This window comes from Crocodylus siamensis, chromosome 1 (genome assembly GCF_052110815.1).
Source record: "Crocodylus siamensis isolate JL-2025a chromosome 1, ASM5211081v1, whole genome shotgun sequence".
Classification (NCBI taxonomy): Eukaryota; Metazoa; Chordata; order Crocodylia; family Crocodylidae; genus Crocodylus; species Crocodylus siamensis.
In genome coordinates, this window is record NC_143395.1 from 248,596 (window position 1) to 266,544 (window position 17,949).

At 51.6% G+C, this 17,949-nt stretch overlaps 1 protein-coding gene across 6 annotated transcripts in view; it reads right to left on the reverse strand.

Annotated features, from left to right (window-relative positions):
* The window catches only part of EFR3B (EFR3 homolog B), a 131,756-nt gene that overhangs the window by 36,102 nt on the left and 77,705 nt on the right, over positions 1 to 17,949 (reverse strand). For all 6 annotated transcript variants that reach the window (XM_090020976.1, XM_090020804.1, XM_090020717.1 and 3 more), the window contains exons 5-10: positions 14,634 to 14,755; positions 10,038 to 10,187; positions 8,428 to 8,562; positions 6,711 to 6,789; positions 1,237 to 1,372; positions 15 to 176 (exon numbers count right to left, since the gene is read on the reverse strand). In XM_090020976.1, coding sequence (XP_089877102.1) covers positions 15 to 176; positions 1,237 to 1,372; positions 6,711 to 6,789; positions 8,428 to 8,562; positions 10,038 to 10,187; positions 14,634 to 14,755 — 784 coding nt within the window. The remainder of the gene's footprint in view (positions 1 to 14; positions 177 to 1,236; positions 1,373 to 6,710; positions 6,790 to 8,427; positions 8,563 to 10,037; positions 10,188 to 14,633; positions 14,756 to 17,949) is intronic.

Below are 17,949 nucleotides of genomic sequence, written 5' to 3' on the forward strand. Positions count from 1 at the left end.
TGCAGCCCACCTACCAATGGTCTTGATGACGGCCTCCTGGAACATCCTCTCCTCATGCTCCTTGATGATCTTGGTCCCGATGCTGACAGTACAGTCATAGCTGCCCGTCAGCTCGTAGTCAATACTTAGCCGGAGCTGCCTCAGCAGGGTGTTGAAGACCTCCAGCACTGTCGGTCCTAGGGCATGAGAGAAGGCATTAGGGTTGCCAATCCTTAAATCCCAGCACCTGAACCATTCATGCTTCTCTTGGGACAGAGGGGTCAGACGGGGAAGCATCTCAGGTGTGTGGTGGCCCCTGCTTTTTGGACCTCTCCAGAGCTGTGTAGCAATGTCTCCATAGTACAATATTAACGCCATGAACAGAACCCAGGGGGCTGGAACCGAGCTTCCTGCTATGAGGACTAGACAGTAGATGTGTCTACACGCCTAAACTTACTGCACCTTTGCTTAAGGTACATGAAAGAGATTTAGGCATGCATATACACATGGGCATGCTAATGCACATTAAGGTGCATTAAATTTAGGCACGAATAGCTAAGTCACAGTAGCACACATGTAGACGCACTAACGCGCATTAACGCGGTATGTATCAATTGACACATACTGCGTTAATGCACATTAGTGCATCTACACATACGATCATGCAGCTTAGCTATTTGCACCTAAATTTGATACCTGCTTTATCCAAGTATCAAATTCAGGCTCACATAGCCTAAAATTTCCATTTCTAAGGTGCATTGAGGGTGTGCATGTGTAGATACATGCCCTTAACGCGCCTTAAAAATGGCGATTTTAGGCTAAGCTTGCTTAAAAGAGTCATGTGTATACGTGCCCAGTACTTCCAATCCTGTGGTGTTCAACATCAGCACTCAGAGCTAAAGAGAGACCCAAAGGAGAGAGAGTCACAAGGTTGTGGGACTGGAAGGGGCCTCTCAAGCTATCAGATCCTGCTTCCAGCCCAGAGGCAAACCTGACTGACCCCAGCAGTGCCCATTCTGACCTCACCACACCCCACAGCCGCAGAGCACCTGATAAAAAAGCCCTCTTTGCATCTGGCCAGAAGGAGGAGACCATGTGATCCTACTGAGATGGAGAATAAAATGGGGAAACACTGAAGATGTCTTCAAAGATGTTTCTTCTTCCTTCCTTGCCAGACAGACAGCCATGGAGTCTCTGGCTAAAGAGATCCCCCTTCTCCTCCCATACAGCGGATGGCCACCCAGCCCTTGTGCTTACCCACGGATCCAGAAGCTGCAATGACGGCTGCCTCCGAGAGGACCTCCACAACCCCAGCACGCACGGTGGCCGCGCTCTTGCTGTTGGCATCCAGATGTCCCAGGAGCTGCTGGATCACAAGGTGGGAGTGCTGAGGCTGCAGCAGAGAGCAAAATGGCATTAACTTGGGAGGGACACATGTCAAACACCATCTAGGTCCACCACGTTGTGTCTAGAGCCAGAGAAGCCCACCCCAAAAAAAGACTGGCAGCTGCAAGCTCCAGCAGAGCTCAAAGAAGCCTTGCAGCTGGCAGCTGGCTGATGGCACAAGCAGGGCTGGTCCTCACAACTTTGCCACCCACACTCCAAAATCTAGGATTAGCCTTCCCACATCATAGATTTCATAGGTTTCATAGACATTAGGGCTGGAAGGGACCTCGGAAGATCATCAAGTCCAGCCCCCCGCCCAAAGGGCAGGAAGTCAGCTGGGGTCATAGGATCCCAGCAAGATAAGCATCCAAGTTGCTCTTGAAAGTGGTCAATGTAGGTGCTTGAACCACCTCCGATGGCAGGCTGTTCCAGACCTTGGGGGCTCGGACAGTAAAGAAATTCGTCCTTATGTCCAGCCTGAAACGGTCTCGCAGGAGTTTATGACCGTTCAACCTCGTCATCCCTCGGGGCGCTCTGGTGAACAGACGTTCCCCCAGATCCTGGTGGTCACCCCTGATAAACTTACAGGCGGCCATCAGATCACCCCTGAGCCTGCTCTTTTCCAGGCTGAGGAGTCCCATGGCTCTCGGCCTGTCATCTTAAGGCCTGTTTTCCTGACCTCTGATCATGCGTGTGGCTCTTCTCTGGACTCTCTCAAACCCATGCTGGCTATCCCTCAGGATGTTGGCGTCGGCCAGTCCATTAAAGATGGCTTCTTTAAGAAACTTTTCCAAGACTTTCCCCAGGATAGAGGTCAGGCTGATGGGCCTATAGTTAGCCAGATCCACTTTCTTCCCTTTCTTGAAGATGGGCACCACATTTGCCTTCTTCCAGTCTTCGGGCACTTCACCAGAGTGCCAGGAGCTCTCGAAGACCTGTGCCGGGGGCTGGACTATGATGCTCGCCATCCATGCAGGGGGGCTGAAACCAGGTGGCCCCTGAGGTCCCTTCCAGTCTGAAATACCCAGAGCCAACCACACCAACCTAACCAAAGCCGCTGATCAATCATTAATCACTTGTAGTCGCGCTGACCCCTCGAATTATGCTGCCCGCTTTCTCTATGTCGCACGCCAGCCCTGGGCAGGGGCCACAGGAGAGTCCAGCTTGCTGTCTCACAGTGTGGCATTGGGGAGGAGGTTGGTGGAGCTCACAGGGCGGTGGTTGCTTCTGTGCAGATCCTCTCTTGACCATGCAGGGAGCTGCCGTTCACAAGGAAGACCATCAGCAGTGAAATATGGGCCTTTGCTTGTGGAATTTCCCATGCAAAGCCAAATTCCAGCCTACGCCACATGCTACTGAAGCCAGCAAGGCGGCACAGAGGGGTGGGGTAAAGAGAAAAGGAGCCTGGGAAGAATCTACACCTGAACATGGCAAATCCAATGAGCACTGAGGTGAGTTCAGACAAGAGGAAAAACTCTCTCACTAGGAGGGTGGTGGAGCACTGGAATGGGTTACCCAGAGAGGTGGTGGCATCTCCATCCTTGGAGGTGTTGAAGCCCCGGGTAGACAAAGCTTTGGTTGGGATGATGTAGTTGGGGCAGGTCCTGCTTGGAGCAGGGGGTTGGACTAGGTGTGACCTCCTGAGGTCCCTTCAACCCTCCTTGTCTGTGGTTTTATAATTCTACTAGCAAGCGACTGTAGTTTCCCACATGCCCGCTGAACAGCTGCTCTGGGGAAGTGGCTGATCATTTCATGTCTGTGAAAGTGACTGTAAGGGTGGAGGGGGCAGAGGCCCTTCCAACCAACTTCATGGGGGTCTACCCCCCGACCTAAAGGGGTTTTCTCCAAACACAATCTAAAGCCTCTTGGCCTCAGGCAGGGGGTTGGACTAGATGACTTCTGAAAGTCTCTTCCAGCCCAACTCCTCTGTGACTCTGAGGGCTTGGGTTACAAATCTGACTTAATGCACTGGTTTCCAGACATCCTGGACTGAACAGATCACTTTCAACCCTCAGACTCTCGTGGACTGCCGCGCAGCCTCAGAGCTATGCCTTTCATCAGGAACACGAGACTAGAAAAGGGACTCCCGGACCATTGAGTCCAGCGGCCTGCATGCAGTCACAGGCAGTCATCTATCCAAGAAAGCCCCCAAATCCCCACCACAGACCCTCACGCACAACTACAAGGCCCAAAACCAAGAATACCCTGAAATATGCTACAGGTAAAAACAGTGGAGGACGAAGACACTGCCAATATGATGACAGGGAACACAATATTGCCCTGCCACTATGGTGACATCTGACTGTTAATTAGTAAGAAATGAAGGTAGGGCAGAGATCCTGGTGCTATCCAAACATCAACCATGAAGCATTTTCCAAGGCCTGGAGAAATTTGTGGAGCTATGAAGAATAATCCCTTCCCAGACAAGAAGTTGGGAGCTGGGACCAGCCACTAGATGGAAGTACAATCACAGCATGTGCTCCAGTGCACTTACGAGTACGAACACCCAGGACTACAGTGTAAGGAACAGTTCTGCCCAGGCAGAGGGATACACTACAGCCCCACACAGGCCTTTTGCAACACTAATTAATGCATTTGTAGACAGAGGATGGAAAGGCATACAGAAGGAATGCTGCCGTTCCAAAAGCAGGGTGTTTCGAGTCACAGTCTGGAGATATTCCTAGCGGGGAAGCAATGTAGAGATAAAAAAGAATGGTCATCCTTAATCCTGGGGGTTTCTGAAAGGACATGCTGGCAAGACACAGGTTGGCCACCCCTGATCTAAGTCGAGGGGGTTTCATGAGGCTCACCAAGACAAACACGGCAAGAAGATGTTTGAGGATTTTTTTTCATTGGGCCGACACTTGCTGGGCAGGCAGGAAAGGGCAAGGGAGTGAAATAATGAAAAAGCAAGAGACTGACCCATCTAATCACACTGGCCAAACTGTGCAAAGAAGAAGAGGGTAAACCACCAACAGGACGGGTGCAAAGTAAACTGGCTAGGAGTCAGCTAGAGAGGGAACAGCCATAATGGTCAGCAAGAAAGACTATAGATTATAATAACATTGTACCATGTCATGTGGTAGCTATATAATGCGAAAATATATTTCCTGTGGGACTCATAGAAAGAAATCAAAGCCACGCTTCCAATTCCTTTAGGATTTCTAAACCCCTGTTTAGCTAAAACTAAATTTGGGTCCAGCACTGCCAGATGGTGGATAATCATTGTATCGGTACAGTAATGCAGCCCTTGCCCAATATAAGTGAGATGACTACAGAAGTAGTCAAAATGTGATAATTCAGGAGAATCATAGAAGCAGAGAAAATCATAGAAAATGAGGGTGAGAAGTCCAACCCCTGCTCCAAGCAGGACCAGCCCCAACTACATCATCCCAGCCAAGGCTTTGTCTACCCGGGGCTTCAACACCTTCAAGGATGGAGACTGCACCACCTCTCTAGGGAGCCTGTTCCAGTGCTTCACCACCCTCCTCGTGAGAAAGTTTTTCCTAATATCCAACTTAAATATCTCTTGCTGCAACTTGAGGCCATTGCTCCTTGTCCTGTCACCTGAATCCAAAGAGTGGATTCATTCTCCATTTGAATGAAAAGGCCTGTCCTCAGCCAGTGCTTGCCTTAGGCCAGCACTCCAACTTTGGCCAACTTGGAGTTCTCCAAACAGTGTGGACTAGCTTGGAAGCATGTTACATGTGGTTTTGGATCTGGGTTTAGATCCAAGAGTAGTGTGTGGCCACAGAGGACAGAGATCCCGAAGCAGCGCTCAATGGAGGCAGTGAAGTTCTCTGAGATGCTCCAAATCTCTCAGCAAGACGTTCCTATCTAAAGGGCAAGCACAATTTTCATCTCCCTCTACTTTCCATCTTTCCTAAAGGAATCACACAAAATTAGGGCTGGGAGGGAGCTCCCAAGGTCACATTCAGTCCAACTAGATGACCTGGGGTCCCTCCCACCCTGCTTTCCTATGATCCTGTTTCACCTGCCTTCCTACTGAGACTGCGAGTCCTGCCTGATTTTAAAGGCGGCCATCTGGCAAGGCGCAGATCTTCCCCAGAGTCAATGACTCCCTTCGGGGCACTTGGAGGCACGTTGCTGTTCCACCAAATGCAACAGGGCTCGGCACAAAGCTGACAAGAGGATGAGGGATTGCTCCCCAAGCCAGCAATCAGGCTGCTCCCAGCACCTGCCATGCTCCTCAGTGCCGTGGGGCTTTGCAGGCTCACAGCAGACAACTGTTAGTCCTGGGTCTGTTTCAGATCGGGTAATCGCACAAGGCTGCCTGAACGCCTCCCCGAAGCGTTGATTCTGCACAGGCCTCTCCTGCATGCCCCAGCTTGACAGGTGTGGTAGATTTCCAATGTGATCATCTCCTGGTTTCAGTTGCCAAGGGCCATTCAGCTCCGATGCATGGAAGGGCTGTCTGTGCTATGGACATGCACTGCAGTGACTTGCAAGCACCTGGGCCTCGGCTCTGGCCAGTTCAGGGCAAACCGCAGTAATCTCTGATTCCCCTAAAGCACAAGGTCCAGAACCAGCACCGGATTCAACAGCCAGCATCAGGCCACTGGTACCCAGCCAGGTGACTCGGACTCTATCTAGCAGTGATGCACATGCACACACAGACACACACTCATGCACCCACATGCACACACACGCATGCATACACACACACACACACACTCTTTCTCTCTTTCTCTTTATTTCATACAGCTCTGGGCACATACTTGCATAATTTTGATTTCATGAGGAGAGCAATGTGCGTGCGCACACACACAAACATGCACATACACATGCATGCATGCACATACACTCACACACACACTATCTCTCTATTTCATACAGCCCCGGGCGCACACTCACATAATTGTGATTTCACAAGAAGGAGAATGATGTGCACACTCACACACAAACAAGCACACACACACATACACACCGTCTTTCTCTCCATTTCATACGGCCCTGGGCACACTCGCATAATCATGATTTCTTGAGGAGAGTGATGTGTGCCCATGCACACATACACACACATACCATCCATTTCACAGGACGAGTGCTACACACTTGTGAAGTTCTGATTCCACCTAGCAGAGGAAAACAATGTGTGCATGCGCGCACACACACACTACTCATTTCATACAGCCACTAGCACACACTTGCATAGTTGTGATTTCATGAAAAGAGCGAGGTGCACACAAATGCACACACATATACACAACTACACATGCACACTAGTGATTTCACAGGGCCAGTGCTACACGCTTATGAAGGTCTGATTCCACCCAGCGGCGAACAATGCACATATACACACCCCCACGCAGCCAGCTGCTCACCTGGATAGAGTACATGATGATCTTAAAGCAGCGAACGGCAAAGATCTTGGGCTCCCAGAGCGAGTGGTTGTCCAGGTGGCTTGTGGGAAGGGAAAGAAGAAAAGAGCAGAGTGAGCTGAGCTGTCCCACAGCCTGATAGATGTGCTGCTTGGGGGGAAAAGGGGGCAGAAAAGGGTTAGTTACAAAACAACTCTCTCTCTGGCATGCAGAAGATGGGGCAGCAGTTGGAGCGGGGAGGGAAGGGGGCAGAAGTGCAGACTCCCGTCTCCAGGGCAGGCAGGGCAGTAACCAACACTAGCTGTACAAGTCCAGCTCTCTGCTGTGTCTGTAATACCTCCTGGACTCACAGCTTCCTGCGATTAGAAAACAACCCTGCATCTGACCATGGATATAGCTCCGGAGGTGTCAGGCTGGGAGCCAAGACCTCCTCAGCCTTAGTCCCAGCTCTGGCACCTCTGAAACCTGCGGCAAGACACTGAACCATCCGGGGCCTCAGTTTCTTTCATCACTGATGCAGGTAGAATCAGCAAAGAGAATGCAACCCATTCCCATGTACCAGGCACCCTAAATGCACATCCGAGGCATTGTCCCAAATCCCCTAGGACACGGTAGCCATCACATTGCAGCCGCAGGTATAAGGAACACATTAGAGGCCTTGGCAGAAGGCCCCCTCCAGCCCTGTACTCCTTGGTCCTTGCACTGCGATTCAAGCAGACACACCGGGATCTGCCCATCTCCTGGGCCAGACCCTGCCTGCTATCCCACAAGCCCAGACCTCACACTGATGTTTCTTACTCCAAGACACTTGGCAAGAGGGAGGATGTCCCTCTTGTAGACATCCTCCATTATATAAAGGTTGGAACAAACTTTGAGGAAGCTCATAAAGAGACAGGCTTACAAGGCCAGATTGCATGTTTTTGCTGATGCAAACAAGACAGCGCTGACTTCGGTGCTTGACTACCATCACACAAAGCAATAGAAACCCCTTACCCTAAGGAATAGCACTGCATCAGGAGTGGAAACCTGACTGGTAACATCTGAGGCCATCCTAGTTAAGAATGTTATCCATTTAGTTAAGGAGGGAGGTCTTCTGGATCAATCCCTTTTATTAGCACACACCCAATCAGGTTGTACACATATACATGTCATTAATATCTGCAAAGCTAGGAAGGTAAACCTGGGGCAAGTGAGGGCTCGTGGACCTGAGCTGTTGGAAGACCTGAACAAGAACTTGGAGTTCCTGGGGTCCAGCCTACACCCAACCTCCTGGACGCGAGTATGTCTTTGCATTTTGCCTGGTCCGAATGCTAGTCACACTCCTGTTTAGCTGTCCAGTGAAGTGATGCTCTTGAGAAGACACAGGCACGCTCTCTCCTTATTCCAGGGCATTGCCTGACATAATAAGCTCCCTTTGTCCCAGTTTGGGGATAGAGGGCTTCCCTTCATTGGACAGCAGAAATGGGACTCAGATCTCTCACTTCCTGCCATCCGAGTGCAAGGAGAATCGCTGCAACCTGGGAGCACATGACTCACAGCTGACTAGAGGTCAATCCAGCATGCACACAGGGGCACTAGCTTGCTTGCGGCTGCATTACTGCTGCTCTTTGTCAACAAGAAAAGCTCTGGCTCTGGGGCAAGGGGAAGAATGCACCATCCTGCCCTGGGCAGCCCATCCAGGGGTCAGGCAGATGGACGAAGAGCCGATGAGGCAACTCACATGAGAACCGGCTTGATCGCATTCTTGATGTTGCCGTAAGCTGCCCGCCCCAGCAGCTCCCGCAGGCATCTCTCCGCCAGCTCTGCAGGACTCTCCTTCTCCTTCTCCGTGGCTTGGAGAGGCGATGGGGAACGGCTATGAAGGGGGAAGAGAGAGAGTGGTTGCTTTGTGATGTTTCCAAAGACTCAGAGCCCCTCATCTGTCCTGGGACACGGCTGCTAGATGGCAGTGTCCTTTTTTACGCAACGCGTGGTTAACTTGTGGAACTCACTGCCACAGGAGGTGGTGGAGGCAGACGGCACAGCCAGGTTCAACCGGGGACTGGATAAATTCATGGTTAATAGATCTATTTGTGGCTACTGAACAGAAGGCTCTTAGTGACCTCCAGACTAGTAGTGCACCTGGAAACCACCCCATCCCTCGGGAGAACAAGGGCAAGGACATTACAATCAACCCAGGGGCAGGGACTGATGATGGGTAGTAACAAGCTGTCTGCTCTTAACTCATGGTGAGCAGAACAGCTCTGGAGGAGACCGGGCTAAGTGGCCCCGGGCCAGCTTTCACTTGCTGTGGGGTGGGGGTAGGCACAGGGTGAGTTAGCCCACAGCAGCAGCTCCATGTTAAGTCCCTGCTTCTTTCTGATTCTAGCTTATGCAAAAGCAACCAATTACCTTAATATTGGCCTGATCAGAAAAATCTGGAAGAGTGCAGCTGATGCCTTCCCTGCCCCATAGAGCAGAGGTGTCAAACACACATCCTGCAAGTCACATCCAGACTTAGCACCGTTGGGCCAGGCGTGGCACCCTTAGACCAGGGGTGCTCAGCCCCGGTGCTGTGTCATTCAGAAACCTGCACCAGATCAGCCACAGGGCAGGGCGGGGAGTAACTCTGGCCTATGTAGCTACCCCACGAGAAGGATGAGGCCCTGCTGCCAAAGCCTCTCTGATAGCAAAACCACAGCTCTGCAGAAAGAAGGGGGGTCTGTCTGCTCAGCTAATGGCACCAGGGAAGCAGGAAAGACGAGCTGACAGAAACATGCCATCCATGGCCACATGCCACATCCGCGCTATGGAGCTCTGCAGCCACAGCCATGGTGGCAGGAGCCCTGTAATTCAGGCAAACCCTTCAAACGGGGGTGCTCAGCCCCAGCCTGTGGGCCGGATCCAGGCCCTGGCATGGTGTCATCCAGGGCCCTGCACATTAGATGAGCCATGGGCCAGACTCTGGTGCACGAGGACTGATCCTGACACATGGAGACAAGCAGAGCCAGCCCAGGGCTCCAGGGACTGATCCTGGTGCGTGGGGGTGGTGCGGCACCAGGAACAGGTAGTTTCTTTGCTTGTGAAGGGACCGGGGGCTTCTCAGCACTGTTAAAATCATGAAGAAGAGCAACGGGTCTGATGGTTTCACCTTTGGTTTCCTGCATGGTGCTGGGAATAGGACTTCACAAGCAATGGGAATGAGGAGCTCCTGTGCTATATCCAACCCCTATGGGCAAAGGGGATGGCTGCACTGCCTGGAATCACATCTCTTCCATTTGCAGACTCGGTCCTGGGGGGGATTTCAAGCGGGACTGCGCTACTAGAAGAGAAAAGCAAGGCTCCACCTACCTCTCGGCCTCCTCAGCGTGCTGCAGGTTGAAAAGCAATGAAGGCACAATCTTGTCCATGTGCTGCGGGTCCCAGATGTTGGCTTGGAGCTCATCGTTAACAGTCTTCCTCACCACCCCCTGCAGCCCCTTAATCCCGGACATCCGGATCCTGGGGGAAAGGGTTACAAACAATAGGCATGAGGATATGTGGCCGAGACAGCGCTCTCCATTCAACAGCTTGCCCGAAACCCCTGATTGCTCTTGGCAAAGCAGCAGATTGCCCCCATCGCCCCTCATATTTAGGGACAGGCTGCCACCCAGCAGCTGGAGCAAGGGACACCTGGGTCCTCACCCTAACTCTAAAAGCTGAACACAAACTAGAGGTGAAGTCATGACTCTGGGCGTCTCTTCTCAGCCCTGAGAGATGGCTGAGCGACCTGTGAGAACCAGACCCAAGCAAATAGCTGTTCCTTATTTCTTTTGCATTCATCAGACATTGCAAAGTTCCCTGAGAAGGGGAACAAAACAGGGGTGGTTTGCCCTCCTCTGTAGCACAGCCTCTGCCTGGGAGCATATATATTAATAATTTTTGCAGCAACAGGACGTTACTCCAAAGCCATGGTCCCCCTGCTTTATCTATGTCAGGTTCAGTTGTGATGTCTTTTTTTTTTTTAAATAAAAAAACTGCGTCCAGTTTTGGGCTCCACAATTCAAAAAGGATGTGGAGAAGCTTGAGAGAGTGCAGAGGAGAGCCACGCGCATGATCAGAGGTCAGGAAAACAGATCTTACGATGACAGGCTGAGAGCCACGGGACTCTTTAGCCTGGAAAAGCGCAGGCTCAGGGGGGATCTGATGGCCACCTATAAGTTTATCGGGGGTGACCACCAGGATCTGGGGGAGCGTTTGTTCACCAGAGCGCCCCAAGGGATGACAAGGTCGAACAGTCATAAACTCCTGCAAGACCGTTTCAGGCTGGACATAAGGAAGAATTTCTTTACTGTCCGAGCCCCCAAGGTCTGGAACAGACTGCCAGCAGAGGTGGTTCAAGCACCTACATTGAACACCTTCAAAAGCAAATTGGATGCTTATCTTGCTGTGATCCTGTGACCCCAGCTGACTTCCTGCCCTTTGGGCAGGGGGCTGGACTCGATCTTTCGAGGTCCCTTCCAGCCCTAACGTCTAATGTCTATGAAATCTATGAAACCTATGAAATCTGTGCTGTGTCAGGGTTGGCCATGTAGTTTTGTTACGAGGTTGGGCAATGGATGTGTCCGGGCTGGTTTGCACAGGGCTGTTCCTGCCTCAGGCAGGGACTGGACTGGATGTGACCTCTGGAGCTCCCTTCCAGCCCCACAGCTCTAGGCGTCTAAGATCTCGCTCCTAGGCAGATCACCTCCCCTGAGGAGTGAGTGGGAAGTTTAAGAGAGTAACTGGAGTTTTCAGGGACCCCAGAAAAACACCCTGCAGGGTCCTGCCACTTTTAACAAGACTAATTTCAACAGAGCAGCACTGGGCTAGCAACAGGTATTAATATTAGTCATCAGGAATAGCAAAGGTCTGATCTGCAGCTGGATTAAATCAGTAAACCCAGCAGGCACAGACTGGTTTTTCAGCCACCAAGACTCCAGCTCTGAATCACCACGCAGAGGGTCTCAGGCATTTTGTTGACCTCCACGTGATAAAATGCCTACCACATTTCCTTACCTACAACATGTCCTGGAATAAGATGAGCGCCTTGCTCTTGAAAGGCAGAACGAAGAGAAAAGCTCTTTCTTTGTAATCAGTAACTGAGCAGCAGCTAGGGGATCTCACTTTTGCAGAAAAGGTGCTTACCATATTTCTCCCATATCATGCGCACACCAATTTCCAGCAGCTGGCTTGTGGGGGAAAGGTGAATATTGTATGATAAAATACCATATGCCAAACCCAGGGCTTGAAGACTCTTACCTGGCTTTAAAAAGGCAGCTAATAATGAGCTGTGCCACCAGAGAATAGCCATGTCCACCTGTACTAGCAATGAAGGGAGCAGCACTAGAGGTACTGGGGGGATCAGGAGTGCAGAACAGTTTAGGGGAGAGAAAGGCTTTCTTGTGGTCCAAGGCAGGTCTCAGTATACCAGGGTTGGGATGAAAGGGTGAAGCCAAGGCAAGGGAGAAAAAATATACAACTGGCAACTGGGACGCTATTCCCTGGGGCCATCTGTGTGTTTTCTCCCAGTTTCATGGGCATTTGCTTCTCAGGGCTTTGCAAGCTTGGAAGCTGAATAAGAGCCAGCAAGTTGGGAGTCTTAATGTACTCCTGGTAAAACAGAGGCAAGTCCTTCAAGCTGATGCATACTCTGGCTTGGCATCCAGGCATCACCGAGGCTCAACTGGCTCCATAAGTCCTACAGGGCTTTGTTTAGTCCAGTGAGGGCCAATCTTAAGGTGTGCCACAAATCATGCCCTGTCTGCATGCCACTCTGTTCCCTTTCCTCTGCCCAGCCTGCTGCTCTGCTTTGTGCTCCTTGCCCTACCTGCCTGTCTCCTCCCCAGTTAGCTGTGTGCCACACGCGGGCCACCCATGCCACTTATGGTTGGCCACCCCTCATCTAGGTGTGTCACTGAGGGTCCAGCATCTTATACCACCACCTTAAAGCTTCAGGTGGTTGGGCAATTCAGTCCTGGTAAATCAGGGGGATGAGGGCACTGCCAGCGTCCTGCCACTGTCGACAACCTGGTCCTAGCCCCGGGGTTATGCATCATCAGAGCATGAGCTGCTCCCACGTTCGGGGCTCCTGAATGCTCACCTCCCATTAGGCAGAAAACAGCCTTAGCACATTAGCATTATAATGTTGCACTCTCTCTGGCCCAGCGCTGCGCATTATTCCCCAGCCTTTCAAGCCTTTTACCAATGTCGAACTTCATTATGGGGTGAAGGGAAGCAATTAAACTGGATTGGCAGCATTTCCCCCCTTGCCTCCCCCCATAGACTCTCGTTATGAGCAGCAGGGTCATTACTGAGGCTGAACCAGCAGGATCGCTGAATGCTTTGCAGAGGAGGGAGAAAGCAGCAATTGAGGGTGCTGGTTGTTTTCCAGGGCCCTGCTGACAGGATGGGCTTTGGCAGCAATAAACACTATTCATCCATCTGCATTATTCATAATTAATCCTTCTGGGGCACAAGCTCCCTTCATGGGAAAGCAAGTCACTCATTAGTACTTGAGCTCTTTGCCCATGTGACCACCATCGAATGAGGCACATTCTTACAAAACTCCAGTGCTGGGAAAGGTGACTGGAGGCTGCGATCAACCAGAGGCCAAGGTGAGCTTCATCTGACCTGGCCCATGTCCAAGACTCCTGCCTGAAGCTCCGTTCACTCACTCATTTATCTCCTGGTGTCTCATAGCACACTGTCCAAGATGATGGATTTGTACCCATTGGGCGCATATACACATGCATTTACTCCAGGTCAAATTTACTCTTGTGTAAGCAGCTCCGGAGTAGTTGGGTAGTTGGGATTCATTGCAACTCCGGAGTAGTTGGTAGTTGGGATTCACTGCAGGTGTCTACACATGCAACGATTGGGGGTCAAATTTACACCCAGTTCCCTGCAGCCCTACAGTGGGCCCCTGCTGCCACTGGGGGGAGCTCCAGGCTCCCCTTGGTTGCTAACCCAGGGGTTAGCAGGGAGCACTGGGACAGGAAACAGCTGTCTGCTGCTCCTGGGGGTCTCCCAGTCTGACCCCCATGACCACAAAAATCAGGCTGGGAGATAAGGGTCTCCCAGGCCCCTGCTCCCAATCATGATGGTGGAGTGGGGGTTGGTAGATAAGGACCTCCCAGTCTGAAGCTCTCTGCTGCTGGGGCTGGCTCCTGGGGCAGAGCCCACCCTGGCAGCAGGCAGCTCCCTGGGGCAGGAACTATCTCCCACCCCTGGTGGACAGCTGACTGGAAGCAGGTTTGGCTCCGGGTCAGGCATGTACACAAGTGCTACGGTGTCATGATTAGGGAGGTTTGCTGCAAAGTAAGCATGTGCATGTGTAGACACATGAGCTTACTTCACAGTAAACTATGCTAATGCAAAGTTATGAGTCTCATGTAGATGCGCCCAGTGTACCCCATACATCAAAGGAAATGGGGCATGGCATTTGGAAGACATGGGATAGGACTGATTAGCAAAGAAGTCTATTCCAAGGTGGCTGCAACTTCCAGGGGTTTGTCCACTGACTCTGTTACACTGACACATGCCGCGCCTACTGCAGAGTAGTTTAATCTGAATTTTGCTCTGAAGCATCAAGGGGAAGATACATGGCCAGATGCTGCTACAGTGCTGAAGCAATCACCCTAGGATGAGACAGAAATAGGGCAGACACATGCATGGTTCCCCCATGTGACTTTTGGTGGGGTATAAGCTTTCATTTTATCTGGGTCATCTTTACCCTGGAATATAGCAGCCTACATCAGTGTAAGGCTGTGCGTTGCATGTCTGCTGCACAGCTACAGGGGTACCACATATGGAGTACAGTGCGTTTTTCCATAGTAAATGTGCTGACAGGGACCCTGAGACCCCAAGTCCCGCCCATGCATTTGCTCGACAAGGAGAAGGCTCAAGCGTTTTATCCCATTCACTCACTTGGTTCTGATCTCCGGGTCGTCATGGCTGGAGTGGCACATCTCACTGAAGCGGGACACGAAGAAGTCATAGCTCCGGTGGTAGGAGGGGGTGTCCTCCTCGATATTTGCAAACTTCACAAACTAGAAGAGGGACACACATGGGAGAAGATGTTAACACAAGGAAACGAAAGCAAAGGAGTCGCTGTGGATCTCAGCAGAGATCAGAATAGGAAAAGCAAGTGCCAGGAGCTCTGTTGACCCTGGCTTCGGAAGCAGGCACCGTGAAGACCATTTTTGCATTGACAACCAAGAGCATCCCCAAGCTTGCCATGATTTGGGCTGGAGGTCACTTTGGCCTCGGTAACTCCAGCACCCAGAGAGATGACCTGAAGGTGCCTGCCCCAAACACACAGAGTGCTGCTCGGTCCGAGGTAGGAATCCAACCCTGCAAAGCGAAAGTTAAAACAAGACTCTGAAAATCCAGCAGAACCCAGTAAATCCAGGAAGCCTCCCAGTAAACACCCCAGATTCAGACCTCAGACCTTAGCTGGTGATGCAGTGGGAGACGGCATCCGACAGCCTGTCTCAGCAGCGCTGGCTCTGCGGAGCTGGCCAGTACATACGATTGGTTTTATCTCTCCCGAGTCAGCAGATCAGCACAGTCTGGCTTGGGAGCCTTTAGGCAATCACATGTACAAGTTCTTCTCTGCCGTCACAACAGCCAAAAACTTATGGCTTTTATTTTATTTTATTTTTGCAAATGAAAGCTAAGACTCTCCGATTATCAGTTTGCTCTGAAAAATGCAGCTGCCAGGACCTGCTAAAACATCACAAGGGCTGATATCTAATCCAAACACAGGAGGAGTAGCTGTGTGGAAGAGAAGGCAGCTCCCCCTGCTAACTACAACCTCATATCAATGTCTGAGAGAATTTGCAGTGATGTGAAAACAGGGTCAGACTTGGTTTCCCAGGGAAACGCAAGTCCTTGAAACATTTTGCCAACAATCCCGCAGGCTGTGTTTTTTCCATGCTTCACATAAAAGGCACAACCTTGGTCAGAGACGGGGTGGGGGTGAGTCCGTCAGACAGCTGCATGCTAAAAGTGCAGCCCCGAAGCTGGGCAGAGCATCATCTCCATTCGAACCGCGTGATGGAGAAGAAAGGAAGGGCTGCACTACATCCAAACGTGCTAGGACATCCCCCAAATGCAGAACATGCACCAAGAGAGACTGAGCTACGAGGGAGAGGTTATGATGCTCCTGGCAATGAGGAGGGCTCCTCACAGATACCTTGCAGAGCCTGTAGACGCCCCATTGCTGAACGTTTCTAAATGTAGAAACTGCTGGCTGGGTTGGTTTGGATGGGGATGTTCCTGCCTGGAGCAGGGGGATGGAGGTGGTCTCCTGAGGTCCCTTCCAGCCCTACCTTCCTATGCATCCAAGTGACTAATCATTCCAGCTGCTCAAGCATGGAAGACACTGCCTAAAAAGTCTTTGTTCCAGCACAGGAACACCCATGGGACCTTTTAAACCTCTTGACAGCAATGATGCTCTACCAGGCTGGAAAAGGATGTCCTCACATATGTCCACGCTATGCTCCGAGCCAGCCATCTGCTTGCTAGCAGAGAACATCCTCTACACCGCGTCTGAAGAAGACGCCGGGTGGCTGCCACTGCCGGAAAGAAGCTTTTTGTTCTCTTCCTTCCACCGGCGTCTGGGGCCAAGCTGGGTGCAGCCCTGCTTATTACAAGCTGTTGTACAGCAAGCTGGCCAGGAGAAAAGCCATAGTCCGGTTGGCCAGGCAGCATGCAATGGAGGTCTCCAGGTGATGGGGATGCACTTGGAGCAGCTCCCCTATGAATGCAACCCCAGAAGGACACCTGGCTATCTGCTTTGAATTTAGCTCTCCTAAACTAGCACAGATTGGTGAGCCTCGGACTCAGAGCTTGCCTTTGTACCCACTGTCCAGGCTGTGTGGGGGTGTCATGGGGGACCTGCCACCCTTTCAACCCTTCTACCAGCCATTCAAGGACTGTGTGAAACTGGCCCATAAGATACAGGCCTGGGACCAGCAGGCTGATTACACAACCCAAGAAAAAGATTGCTTGGTATAGATCAGCCAGCCTGGATCCAAAGCAGGGGCTTTAAAACAATATACTCAGGATCCCCTGAGCTAGCCAGCCCCCCTCAGGTCTCTCCATAGGCACTAATGCAAGGCGACACTCCTCCGTGGGGTTGCTTTGGCGGCTGTCTCCATTCCTTTGGGACCCACTGAGCCCGTCAGAGGGATGGTAGACCAAACCAGCAACGCGCCTGCAGTGCAGGGTCCAATCTCACAAAGCAACAACCCCCCTGCATAGCACTACCCACTCTCCTTTCTCAATGAAATACAGGGAAACCTTCAGGAGGGGCTCAACCCCTCCCAGGATCAAGCCCAATATCCCCACGCTTGCTCAGAGACACATCCCAAGCACCTGCGCAGGATGTAACCCCCCTCGGGAGAGACCTCTGCTACCACAAAAGCAGCAGAGGGATGCCTCTTGCTACAGCTCAGCACAGCACCTGGCACAAGGGGGGCCCGATCTTGAGGAGGGAAGCTCCTGGCCACTGCCCCCACCCATAAAATCAATAGCTGCCTCTGCCCATCAGACAACAAATCATCTCATCCCCCTTGATAACCATCAGATGGGAACAGTGTGCTTTTGTGCCTGCTGAGAGGTGGATTTGAACTCAGGACCTGTGGCTCCAGGGCTCCATTACCTAATCCCAGGCCCTTACCTCCAGGCTCTTAACAAGCTGTGTCTACTGCTCCAGCTCAAGCCGTTGCGAGTGCATAGGGACCTGTGGTTTTTAATGATGCTCTTTCTCTGCTGTAAATAGACTGATGCAAAACCCCCATCTGTCTTTCTCTGAACTAAGCTGGTCTGGGGCCAGCGACGTGCACTTCAAAGCCATCCAAAGCTGGCAGAGTCCGTGCAGACCGCTCAAGCCCAAGGCAGCAGGTTCAATGGACAGCGGAAACTTTTACCTCTCTGAAGTTCCTGACGTGTTTAATAACATACGTGATGTCTTTCTTAATCATTCATGGTTATGTGCTGCGGTTTCCAGGACTCCTGGGTTCTGAGATTCAGTCTTTGTGGCTCAGCAGATCACTTTCCCAGTTTCTCCTTCTGGACAGTAGGAACAGCAAGGCTACCCGACCTCAGAGGGGAGGCGCATGAAGAATCCTCCACCAGACTTTTCCCCCCCACTGCTTCCAAATCATGTTATTGCCAAGCGCACACTGATGCGTCGCTCCCACACCTGCACTACACCGTGAGCTGCCTGACACAGGGA